Source organism: Amblyomma maculatum, chromosome 5 (genome assembly GCF_055883805.1).
Source record: "Amblyomma maculatum isolate TAMU_Amacu chromosome 5, ASM5588380v1, whole genome shotgun sequence".
NCBI classification, from domain to species: Eukaryota; Metazoa; Arthropoda; class Arachnida; order Ixodida; family Ixodidae; genus Amblyomma; species Amblyomma maculatum.
The window spans coordinates 80,782,497-80,795,913 of NC_139348.1; the positions used below are offsets into that span (position 1 = coordinate 80,782,497).

Genomic DNA, 13,417 nt, shown 5'->3' on the forward strand with positions numbered 1-13,417 from the left:
TATGTCTATTATCGAATGTTGTGATTTATCTAATAAGCCGAATAAGAAGAATCCGATGTTTTATTGGCTTTTTTATTTCATGCTTTCATTTGACGCACTTTTGTTTATGTAGTTTTACGTTTCCATGCTGTACGGGCTCAAAACAGACAAATACATTTTGCTGTAATTTGAGTGCTCTTATACTACACAAAATATATGTTTTTGGATTAGCTAAAATATGCACTTTGGTTTATTTAGTATGCCTCACTTGTAGTTAAGAAAACGTGCAGTACCATATTGAATATAATTACGCAATACAATTCAACTCGTAGATTTCACTCTATCGCTGCACATAAACTTATTACATACGTGGTGGAAGTTGCAAGTTGGTAGTTCGTTGGCAATGTGTAATTTGTACTTGCGCTTGTAAGCCATCTACTTAGAACTGCGAATACTGTTGTAAACATGCCACATGTGACCTGTTTTATATATAAATGGTTCTATACCTCTTATTTTCATCAAATATTTGCGATGTGCTGAGAGGAAGAAAATTGTTTGATGCAATTGCCAACATCGGTTGGTACGGAGTAAATTCTGGTCATGTGTAATTTATGGTCAAGTCGTGTACCGTAAGATTTTTTTACCACCTGAAAATTTCTTTTAAAACCAGCAGAACAGAACGCAATTGCTTCATAAAATAAGTGTGGATGTTCGAGACACTCTGTGGTCCGAATGAGATGGCGTCTAAAAAATGCTAGCAGTGCCAAATATGAAGTGTAATTATAGTTTTCCGCTCTTGATGAGTGCACACAGATCAGCCGGACTCATTATAGATTGCCAGTTATCTTTCTATTGAAATATATCGAAATTGCTTTTGAAGTTTAAAGACAAAAACATCTAGAATGAAACATATATGTGTTTAAAGTGCAATAATTAGTGTTCTGTACAGATATTTGTAACATATTTTCGGAGAAACTGAATTGCAACATCCCAGTGCTCTGTTAACATTATATCAAAACAGATTTCCCAGAACTAATCGCTCTTTTCTTTTTTCTAAGCACGTTTCAGTTTCCGCTCTGTGCTTGCATGCGAGTAAGAAAACAAGCTTACAGCCTAAATCTGCGTTGACAAATGTGGGAATTTTTTTTATCTCAAGAATAGTTGCATAAATTAGCGGTGAACTTTAGAATAGAGTTGTCTAGATATAAAAGGAGTGAGCGAGTACCAGATCTAATGAAGACGTTGTATTAGGAGCACGACTGCACAAGGTCCAAATTTCTTGTCGCATCTGCGAATGCGCCAAAGGCCTACTTTCACGAGGAAGTGAAGCATCCCCGAAATACCCATCAACAACCAGCGACACACATCCCTCTGTTCCGGTGAAGTGCTAAAGTACAAACACCGTAAGTTTTTAGCAGAAGTTTGTCACGCTACCAGTGACTTTTAGAAGGAATGAAGGCTACCATGCCCTGATCGGCGTAGTTCGTCCTCTCGGATAAGACTATAGGGACGACTGTGCCACCCTAGAGGTTGTATTGCGTGCGCTCGCTGTCGAAGAAAATCTGAAAAGGACACCGCGAAAGGAATACAGGGGATGCGAAGGCGTAGCGGGGTGTTGTAGATGTCTAGGTGTATCTTGTCCACAAAAATGCTTTTGATGAAGAACATTGGAGCGAATTCAGGGTATTGTTACATGGCATGGTTAAGTTTTATTGAGTAAGCGAATCGATTGTGTAATATAAAAGTGGAAACTGCCAGACAAACTATTTAACCAGCGTCCAGAATTTTGGTGTGGAAATGGACTATATTATATTTTAAGATTTAGTGGCTATGGTGTAATGAAACTGAAGCGCTTGAAGTTAGAAAGAAGAACCGCTATATAATGTTGTCTGTGATAAAAATCACGCGAACGTTATGATGGCATGGCAAGGACTGTAGGCAGGAGTAATTTACTACTGCGCAACATGTTATTCATGGGTAATCACTGTGAATCGTAGCCAGCGGTAAACAGCTCAATTATTGTCAGTAATATGACAGGGCGGCCAAGTACGACGTGCCTTCATGCAGTGAAACTGAAATCCCGTTCTCGAAACATATTTTTTTAGCTCTGACTGTTCCACTCCCTGTTTGCGGTAACATCAGCGTACAAGATAAGACCGACTACGAATGTAACTGGCTACGAATGTAATTTACGGCGCGCAATTCTACATGAGGTACCTTGAGGGAAACAGTAGCATTGTCACGAGGACACCGCTTTCTAATAGTGGGACAAAGAGAGTAGGGCGCCTGCACATTCTGAGGCTTATGGCAAAAGCAGAACCGGCGGACCGTTTAAGCATGCACGCTGCTAGAGCTTATATTTACGCGTGAAATGAGATTCATTGCCCCATACAAAGATTCAATTGGGGCTGTAATGCCACCGGCTGCCATTTGTTTACGTCTGAATTCTTGGATATATCTATAACACAAAGAGCGTCTACTTGATGAATAGCTGTTTATTCAGCAACTAAATTTAAAAGGTCCGTGTTATGTAAGCTATTTTCGTCCTCGATTCGAGTGAAACGTGATTTAGCAATCGAGCAAACGATTCTGCAACGATCGGCGATATGGTAAAGCATGCAGCACTTGCTGCAGCACACAACTGTTTAGCAGAAGATGCTTGCTGCCAGGTCAAAAGGATTATACATGGTGCGTAGTGAGAGAGGTGGTTTGAAGTATATGTTCCTGGGGCGCTTAACGAGGAATAGAGACCACGTTAGGATAATGGGGATGGGGTAGGGCAGTGTTTGAGCGAAGACGTGGGCCATTCCAATGTTTCATACCGATTATTCGTGGATAAAATAAAGTAACAAGATATCACGACTGGTATCCACATAACAAATATATGTTCTACTATACAGATACCCAACGTTGGCTTGAGAAATGACCCAAAGGAAATTATTGGCCTGACCATCCGCAATGTTAGCGTGCGCGCCACAAAAGCTACTGGAAAAGCATAAAGTTTTGCACATAATTTAAAAATCTAATCGGGCCAATTTTGTTGACTACACTTGTTGTTGACTACTTATTCGGCGGTAGATTAAAATCACTCATCTGTCACCTGTTTTAAAAGCAGGAACCCCTTTTCCTTGCCCAAGCTTAGTTGGGAAATAACCTGTTTTACATATAATGTGTGCAAGGTGCGCTAGAGATGACAGACTTCTGAAATTATTTTCATTTTTGCGGGAAAAATGTAGTCTAGCCCAGCTCCAGTATTTTTTATTTCTTTTAGTGGAAGAAAAATTTATGTTTGGCATCCGAGCTCCCATTAAAGCACGCCCATATTTTCCTTGTTACATTCTCTTACCTCTGTGTTATGCTTTTATTCACAGTCGCCTCACTTTCAGGATTGTCGTTTGGGAAAATACAACTGCCATTTATCGTCTGCACAGCATATACAAAATCAGGCAATCCGCATTATAACCTGTAGCACTTTTTCCACTAGCGCTCGTCCCTTATATGAACATCATATCTTATCAGTCCACCAGTTCTGTCAGTATCACCTTGTAATCGCGTTCTTTAAGCTATTGAATGGCAGCTTGCATTTCCAGTTGGTTAATCCGTTACTACTTTCGAACTATAACTGTACAAGATTTACATTGAATAACTATTTACTACTCCCGAAAGTTCGTACTAATTATGGAACAATGACATCTTTTGCAGCCATTTCATTTTGAAACTTATTGCCTTTAACAGTGAAAACTTATATGTCCTTGCCCACTTTTAAGAATAACTTGGAATATTTGTTGTATTGCTGATGTTTTATATTTTTTTATGTCTGATGCCTGTGTTAGTGCCTTTGTTTTTGTGTAAAAATACTGATTTGTCTAATTCCTGTGTTAGTACCGTTGTTTTTGCGTCAAAATACCGATTTGCCATGTTTTGTATATTATAACCTTTCGCTTACTTTGCTTTTATTATTTATTTTGTTGTAGTGATCTATCGTGGGTTCCGGTGCAGTATTATGACTATGGGACCCTCGTCTGTATATTTATGCACTAATCTAATAAACTTTCACTTTCACTTTCAAAAACTTCAGCTGGTGATGTAAGTAGAGATAAAAGGAATTGGGAAAGCAATCGAGGGTGGATATGTGCTGAGCGATTCGCGGAATATCAGGCCTCTTACAATAACGATAGAAGAAATACCACTGCCACTGTCGAGATCCGTACCCATCGCTTCCGAGTTTCACTTATATTAATTTTGTCTACTTTGCTACCCTGACGGCTTTTCAGTCTATTTATTTATATTTTGTCAATGGTATTTTTATCCAACTCTTCTGATTAAGGGTACCTTAATCTGTTGACATTTTCGGCCACATTCTTTGTCAATTTCACAGCGCGCGGAGTGAGCTCAGACCGCCATGGTTCTAAAACGGCTTATTTCACAGAGACGTCTGCCGAGTTGCAATCACTAAGGCAAGGCAACACCAAAAAGCACTGCTGAAGTAAATCGTAGATTTTCTGCATCCATGTTAATTGCATTTCACACCCCATAGCTCATGTAATAAATAAAAAAATGATGGTAAATTATAGTATGTGGCGCAGCTCGTGTGCCAAGAAATGCGCCTCCGTGTGAGGAGTCGTATACCTTGATACAAGGAAATCAGCTTTTTCTCAGCGAATTACACACCTTGCCACTCGAAACTCAAATACGTCTCTGACATTCAGGCTTGTGTATTGCCAGCAGCTGCAGATTCGCATCCTTCACCTGGTTTAAATATAAACGAAAAATATGTGAGCAAATTAAACGTCTTTTAACTTCCCTAAACCAAATTGAGACATGCGAAAAGAGCGGCTTGGGTGGTATGACATGTTTCGCTTAGGGTTGTAGCATTCAGAGACAAGCACTGAGCTCGGAAGCGGTAAACGTCTTTATTGCGAGACTTACAACTGGAGGCACATTAGCCGTCGGTTCAATACCGTACCGCAAACGCGCCTCAAACTTAACGTGCAGGTAAATTCGAAAATGCGAAAAGTGAAATTGCATCAAATTACACTAAACGACAAGCAAACAGATATTGCGTAAACAAGCTTCAAGTAAAAATATTTTGGGGCTACTTGGAGGTCCGTTGTGATGAATTTAATGAAAATTGCGCTACCAAGGATTACATGACGGAGGCGTCCTGGTACACAGGTACTTGTTTTTCATGCTGTTGTCCTATTAGCCGCTTCGCTACCTCCACAAACACTGGAATCGAATTTCAAATGGCGACCAACGATGCACAACCAATATTTTGCTCTGTACTGAAAATCGTATTCGTGCTTTCGCAATGAAATCCTTGACTTTGCCTCCACGCAACGGTGCACATCTTTGGGACTGCTTCATTTTTTTTCAGCATGTGCAAGATATTTTTCGTTTTTATGCTGAAAACCGCATAGATGGGAGGAGCATTTGGGTTCAACCTATAGAAACGCGATCTTTGTTTCTCATACTTCAGGCTCTTTCATGTTTGCGAGTCCTCGCCTGAATAGTTTTTACGGGAAGCGAGTTCTTCACGCCTGTTATTCATTTTTGTTTTTGTTAAGAAAACTCCTGGTATGTATGTAGTAGCTATTTCTTTAACACTGCTCTTCTCCGTTCACGTACAATGTGTTACTACGCAGTTGAAAGATTTTATGTATATATGAAGTGCCGCCCTCTAACGCGCCTGCGGGAATTTGTGTGAGAGCAATTACACCATAGTCGTCAATAATAGGATTCGCTTGCAGTGGTTTTCCTCTGTGGCAGTTTAAATTATTTTCATCAAAAACGTTTTTTTTTTTACGGGGATAATTGGGACATGACTATTTATGATGCGCTGTAACACGATATGTTCTATTATAATCGTTGTAATAATTTACATAAACGGTGTAGGAATTTCAAAGCCTCCGTGACAAAGCGACCAATACATTTATCCCCACGATCCCACACTCTATGAGATAAAACAGATGTTGTGACTTCTAAAACTTTTTTAAAACTGGCACAATTCTTCTCCGTTTACTTTAAATCGCAACTTTTCAATTTCCTTTGTTTTTTTTCAGTAAATACTTGTTTTCTATGAACTAAATTGTAAATTTAGTTAGGTAAATTGTGCCCAAATCCTTTATAGTTAAGAGTTCACCTTGGCGTTTTAAGCGTAGATGGCGTATTTATCTGCATTTAAGGTGTGCATGAAATATCTTGGATGTGCGTATTCATTAGAGCAGCCTTTGGTTTGTGAAATAGCTTATCATTGTATAATTCGTTGCCATGCTGTATTGCGCTAGAGGGCAGGAAACACGCAGAAAGCTTTATTACTGCAGCTATGCAAAATCTTAATCGACGCAGTAGCGACAATGTGTTACTAGCGCGGTAGTCAGCACTTTAATACCAACTTAGTAGTGCAGTATTCGCCCACACCGCCCTTGTGAGCCCCACTAGGATCTACAGTTGTTCGATACTAGGGTAGTAACTCTTTCGTGATACAAATCGGAATTAAAGGCACGAGAAGGCAAAGGTAGCAGCGGCAGACCATTGTGCCCTGAACAACAGATTCTCATCACGCGGTCCCTGTAGCAAACTGTCAATTAAACATTTCACCTCTGCCACTAATTGCTTGCGGCAGCAGCAAATGCACTTGGTGTCTTCTAATCTAAGATTGACCGTCCAGCCTAGCCATCTCTTACTTCACTGCAAAAAAAAAATTGTTCGTTATAACACAAAACACACTGTTAGAAAAGCCAATGTTTTTTAAAATGCTGTAGGATAATGTGCATACTTCCCAATTCCCCAAATAAATCCTGGCAGAAAAAAACTGATAAACACGTGTGGTAGGGGTGATAAACGCAGAATATCGGTGTAGGCCAAACAACATCCCGAAAAGCTTTTCGCATTACCTTTTTGTAGAGCCCAAATGTTGTTGACCACATTTGTCAAGAAAGAGCTGCTAGCCCTATCTACTTCACGAAAGCTTAAGATGGGAACCTCGTCTTACTTCTGAGAATGTCACCTTGATCATCATCATCAGCTGGACTGCACCCACTGCAGGGCGAAGGCAGCTCCGGTAATCCTCCAATTAAACCGGTCGGTGTGCAAGGTGCATCCTCTTGATTATTGCAGACTTGTCCACATCATCTTCCCGCCCAATATTCGGCTTCCGCCTTCTCCGCTTTCCTTCCCTTGACATTTAATTTCTCTCCTTTAGCGACCATCAGTTAACCTCGTTTTGAACTAGGTGTATTGCTGATGCCCATTTATTCTCCTTCAATTGCACTAGTATAATTGTTTATTCGGACACACTCTGCAAGTTTCGCACCTTACGTTGCGCCCACCATTTCTTTTTGTATAGCTCTCTACATTGTCCTGGACTAAGGTAGAATGCTTCCCGTTAACCCCCCCCCCCCCCCCCCATTTTGGTCCCATAGTTGAGTATCGTGAAGTTTGAACTGTTAAATACCTTCATCTCGAGCGATATCTGTAAGCTGCTAGTCATGACCTGCGAGTACTCACACTCCCTCTAAATCCTATTCTCGCAGCTATTTTCCTTCGCGATCCTGATTAGCAGTTACTACCTATGCTACGTAGACATATTCGTCTACCACTTTCAGTGCTTCACTACCTATTGCAGACTGCTGTTTCATTACCAGGCTGTTGAATGCGTGGAGGATTAGTAGCCAGATATTTTTGAAAGGACCGTGGAGATACCATGCCAGAAAAACTAACCATGTTTTATACGCAGTTCCTCATTGCATAAATTGTACAGGAATAATGGAAGAATGCTAAAACAATCTTAACCACATCAAAGGAAAGCTAAGAAAAATAGCAATTACAGATCAATAAGCGTACATTCAGTGACGTACGTAATATTTACGAAAGTGACCTCCAATCGAATCAGGGCAACATTACACTTCGCTCGAGGAAATGATCAAGCAGGTTTTCAGAAAGAAGACTCTAAAATGGGTCATATGCCTACTGTCAATCACGTAACAGAAAAATGCTCAGAACAAAAACAGGTACTATTATAACATTCATTGATTTGCGAGAAGGCTACTAACTTAAAGTCAGCAGTCTTTCAAGCATTGCGAACTCAAATTGGCTGCGTAACAACCATATTTCTCTATTAAGAACGCAAAACAATTCCCTTAGAGAAAGGCGTTCGTATGGAACACGTGGTCCCCAGCATTATTAAGTGCTCGCTATGAGGAAATATTCAAACTTGGGAGCAGTTAGGGATGCGATTTCATGAAAAGTTTTTTAGTGGTCTGGCGTTCATTGATAGCATTTCATTTTTAAGGTTTTCAAGGGACGAGTTGTACAATAAACGAAGAAAAGTAGGCCTAAAATGCCGGAGATTTGAAAGAAGCTACACATATTACTCAGAATCTGTGGTATAAAATTGTTGCCGTCCTATTAGAAAAATTAGCAATACACTTCGTTAATTCTTTTCTCTCCCGATATGTAGAACCACCACTTGGTCCGTTCTGAAATGTGGCTTCCAATATTGTATGCACTCAGTGCTTTGTTGCATACTCCTGTAGCTTCCCTTAAAATTTTTACTTGCTCAGTCAGTAACGGGTCGTTTATTTTTAGCTTAAGTACTCCGAGTCCCAAGACACACCAGTTTCTGCTTCCTCTTCCTCACTATTCAGCTTACTCTTCTGCCTTCTCACGACGCCCCAAAGCACGTGACACTTCCCCATTCGCAGGCGAAGCCCTCAGACAGAGCATTTCAATAAGGTGCCGAGGTTGGAACGTTTTCAGCTGACTAACCTGCCATACCTGGGTTCTGCGTGAGCATAGATCACTTGCAGTGCGGCATGATATGACATAGTTCACGTAACTCAGGATCTCCAGGACGACCGAAAGGACGCATTAGTGAAGCAGTATCTTCTGGAATAAACCACGCTTGTTCAGCGATGTCTACAGCAGCACTATATGACCAGGGACATAGAACTTATGTGGGCGTCAGATGAAACGCGCCTTCGAATGCTCCTGGGAGTCCAGTTTGCACAGGAGGGCAGTTCGGCAAGCTTCTTAAGCTCCATTTAGAGTGGGGGCAATAGACGTCTCATCAAAGAGGGAGAAATGGAGGATGGTACCAAGACAACTGCGGAAACTCGAGCCTAAACGAGGTAAAAAAGATGGAGCCAGTCGTCTCATGCTGCGCAGTATTATACGCGCAAGTAATGGAAAAGAGGATGTTGTCCGGTTCTCTGATCCGAATCGACGTACATCGACAGCATAGCGGTCATAGTCCGATTGATGAGACTAACAACCTAATTTGTTTGAGTGTAGTGCGGCGTTGAATGACGGTAATCGCAGACACGGAGATGAAGTTCTTCAGTTACATCTGCTGTAAATTAGTGCCCATGATCACTAATCCGAACTCGTGGATGGCCACGTCCAAGGACGAGAAATCGCAGAACAAATAGGGATGATTTCGAAGCAGTGGCTTTGGATATTGCGGCTGTTTCTGAGTATCGAGTTAAACGGTCAACACATACCACTATCCACGGCTGCAACGCCAAACTACACATGAGGTCAATTCCCACCTGCTTAATGCCTGCGTTCTGAGGTGCAATGTGATGCAGCGATCCCGGTGAACGGGTAATAGGAAGTTTATATTGCTGGCGCTTGGCACCACTGGGTACATCGCGCTGAATGATTTGACGCCTTTTTGGCCTGTAAAGTCGTTGCTAAGGAGGAGGCGCGCACTTCTGGGTTAGGAATTCTTGCAAAGCATCCCGGGCATGGACGCAGAAACGCTCATCCCTTGAAACATGAGCTGCAGCGAAGGGCGGCGTCAGTCTGAGCATTGCGTTGTTCTGTGTGGCACAGGTGAGAATAAGGAAGCGTCAAAGGCTCCAGGTAGTCGTCAAAGTTGTCACTGTCACTACCAGTTGGCGAAAACGGCAAGGGTGAAAGTCAGCGTCATGCGGGTTGACGGCCCCTTTTCTATGCAAAGTAAAGTTAAACTCTTTCAAACGCAAAGCCCAAAGAGCAAGCCGGCCCCAGTTTATAATGGTAAAGATATTTCCATAGAGGTGTGGACAAAATCGTTGCAATGCAAAAACGACTGCAAGAAAATCTTATTCAGTAACTGTGTAGTTACTTTCCCACTTGCTCAACGAACGAATAGAATAAGCTATCATGTTCTGATTACGAGTATGCCGATGGATGAGCACAGAGCCCATGCGCTAGCGTCAGTGAACTTCGTTGGACGCAGAAGGGTAGAAGTGGCTTAGAATGGGTCCCGATGTCAGAAGAAATTCGATATGGCAAAAGGTAAAATCATAGTCAGGAGCCCAATTCAGCGGTACATCTTTGTGCAAAACGCACATGAGTGGTAGGCGATGTCAGTGAATCTGGGCACAAAACTCTGAGAATAGAAATATAGTTCTAAAAGCCTCCTGAGCTCCTTCACTGATTTTGGCGCTGCAAAGTTGGTTACAGTCTCATCTTCTGAGGGTCCAACTGAACACCGTCCTTGTCGGCCAAGTGACGAAGAAGAATTGTATGGCATTCGCCAACGTGCCATTTCTTAGACTTAAGGATAAGGCCTGCTCTTTGAATGTAGTGAAGAACGATGGTGAGGCGGCTATTATGCTCCTAAAGGTCTTTCCGAAGACCACAACTTCGTCCAAAACACACAAACCATTTTCTCACTTGAGTCCGCGCACAATAGTGTCCATGAATAGTTGAAACGTGGTAGGAACAATGCACAATCTAAATGGCATTACGGTAAACTAAACGACCATCTGGTGCCACAATGCCGTACTTTTTTTGTGCTCAGGTTCGTTGGTATCTTCTGGTACCCTGTTTTTAAGTCTACCGAGGAGCAGTATAAAGCTGAGAGAAGACAGACGATTACATCGTCAATATATGGGGGCAGATACACATCTTTTTGGTTACGGCATTAAGCACATGATAACCCACAAGGAAGCGCCATGTAGTGTCTTTCATTTTGTCGCGGATAGCTGGAGCCGCCCAAGGCCTTGCGGATTTACGGATGACGCCACGTCGGAGCATGTTGTAACCTTGTTCTTCAATGAGGTTACGTTCGCTCGGCAACACATGGTAGGGCTTCTATCTGATCAGATGAGAGGTTTCAGTATCAATGGAATGATGAATTCGAGAGTTGGAATCAATGGCACACGATTACTGCGTGAAGTCGAAAACGGAAGCGTGCTTGGAAAGGAGATCAGTCAAAATTCGACTCTCCTTTGTTGTCGAAGGCGTGTTTATGATTGCCTGCATTCGAGACCGCAAAAGCATGTATTTTGTCTTCTAGTGCACAGTCACTTAGTGACGCCACGTCAGTCGACCCACCTTCTTAGAATTCAGCGAGTTTCATGCCACGAGGTAACATGGCTGACTCATCTGAATACTTCACATTCCACAGCAAGGTGTGGCCTTGGGTCTCTTCGAGTTTCTTGTTCGCGAATCCTTCGCCAATGCGCTTCTTCATTTCTCCTGTGAAACGATCTTGGCTAGTAAGTGAGCCCTCGTGATTGTCAAATCAAATTAGCGCCATGCCTTCGAGGAAGAACACTACGTTCGCTAGTTTCATGGTAGAATCACAAAAATTGTACCGGCTCTCCCGTTAGTGATTGGTTAGCCAGTCTTTGTTGTCTTCGCCTGATTCGTATTATTGCTGTTCGTGACAATGCTGCCAGTTTCCCACCATATGTATTGCGCGGCCAGCGTCACCGCCTTCAGATATACTGAATGGTTGGGGTGGTAAACCTGCCAGTCGGCGGCTTCGTCGAAGACCGTGGGGATCGGTGCTGAGTTACTCTGCAAGCTCCACCACTACTGTCCCGTACTCAGTGCGGTGCGTTGCTAGTTTTTTAGCAGAACTGTTAGATTTTAGAGGAAACGTAATATTCTTGAAGATTGAAGATGTTTATAAATGTTTTAATGCATTTTTGCTCTCTTCTTTATAGATACAAATTCTTGCATCATTATGTGGACTCATTTGGCCAGTATAACCGCATAATGTTATCCGTGCGAGGATTCATGTCACCTAGAATACCGAGTGAGGTATCTTCTCTGAAATGAATGCGGGATTTCAGTTTCTAATAGTCTTCTTATGATTTTGGTGTTCCAGAATAAGACTGAAACGCTGCAGCGCGGAGAAGCAAAATGAAGGACATTTTGGCTGCGTTTACAGTATTATCAATGCTTTTCTTTGCAAGAGCTGAAGATGTAACCAATAAACAAGGTATTTTTACCGTGATCGTCAGTCAGCAGCGTTTTCGAACAATTGGAAAATGTTAAAAAAATTGTCTGCTGGAACCTCGGATGAAACGATGGCCTTTGTCAGTGCAATCAGTAGGGTGTAACTAGATACATATTAACCTTTGTTGAATTGTCCCGTAATCAAGCTTGCTTTATCCATGCTAATAAACTTGAATGTCAAAAACTGTTTTTGAAAAAATTTATATACTGAAACTTGAAGCCCTGTTAAACCTAATAATAAATGCCGGTAAATAATAGAGGAAAAAAAGGATTGAAAAGGATTTTGTGCACAGATACTCTGAGCAAACCATCCTGTGTGCCCTCTGAAAACAACCCTATCCTACATTGAGCAAGCTTAGCTTACACCACTGGCGGCCATATGCAATTCTTGAGTTCAATATTCGAAGTGAACTGAATTTCTGATCACAGAGGGCCAATTTAAATGTTACCCAGATATTAGTGCACGCATGCAGCCTTGTTGAGATAATCACAGCAATATTTCGCGCTTTATTATGCTGAATAGTAAGCGAACTTCACACGAAATAATTATTTTTAACTTCACATGAAATAATTCAATTTTCCTTATCCCCTAGGTACACCCATGCTGACAAGCGACAATAATGATTTAGATTGTTACCAAGTGTGCAATAGCACGAATTGTAGAGAGCGAGGTAAGGTACCCTTTTTTCGAATATTCGAAGCCAATATTCACAAAACTAGTGATGTCCACGGTTTTATGGATAAAATGTGTTCATTTATAGATGGGATAATATTAATGGTAATAATTGGTTCACAACATAGGAAGTGCACTGCAATTGCAACACATGTTTATGTTGGCACCACAACCGAGTCGTAATGGAAAGAAGAAAGGTGGGAGTCAAGCAAACATTTGCCGACAATTATGTTGTTGCGTTATGCGAAATTTGAGCGGAGCTCATCCGCTGCTTCACCTTTTCGATATATTGAGGCATATATTGCGAGCAAAACATGTATGTACAATTACAGACAACGTTGTTTTATTTTTAACCCATATTCATTCTAAAAACACTCCACTAACCGTTCTTGACTCTCATAAAGGAAGCTTTGCGGTCGTCTGAAGCCTTCCACTACAGCACCTCTTTCTCTCTTTTTTTACTGCCAACTTTCTCCTTTCTTTACAGCTCGGTAAAGCTGTCCGCGCAGAAATGCGACAAATACC

The 13,417-nt window shown here is 41.6% G+C and overlaps 1 protein-coding gene across 5 annotated transcripts in view; it reads left to right on the top strand.

The window, feature by feature from the left end:
* Positions 1-1,217: 1,217 nt before the first annotated feature.
* LOC146188585 (membrane metallo-endopeptidase-like 1) overlaps positions 1,218-13,417 on the top strand; it is a 158,133-nt gene continuing 145,933 nt past the window's right edge. For 3 of the 5 annotated variants that reach the window (XR_014707558.1, XR_014707561.1, XM_084603858.1), the window contains exons 1-3: positions 1,218-1,382; positions 12,089-12,202; positions 12,813-12,890. Coding sequence is in view for 1 of the 5 variants with exons in the window: in XM_084603858.1 (XP_084459984.1) it covers positions 12,124-12,202; positions 12,813-12,890 (157 nt within the window). In the remaining 4 variants the exon portion in view is untranslated. Of the gene's footprint in view, positions 1,383-11,924; positions 12,022-12,088; positions 12,203-12,812; positions 12,891-13,417 lie in introns of all 5 variants that reach the window. The other 2 variants (XR_014707559.1, XR_014707560.1) reach the window with 2 other exon arrangements.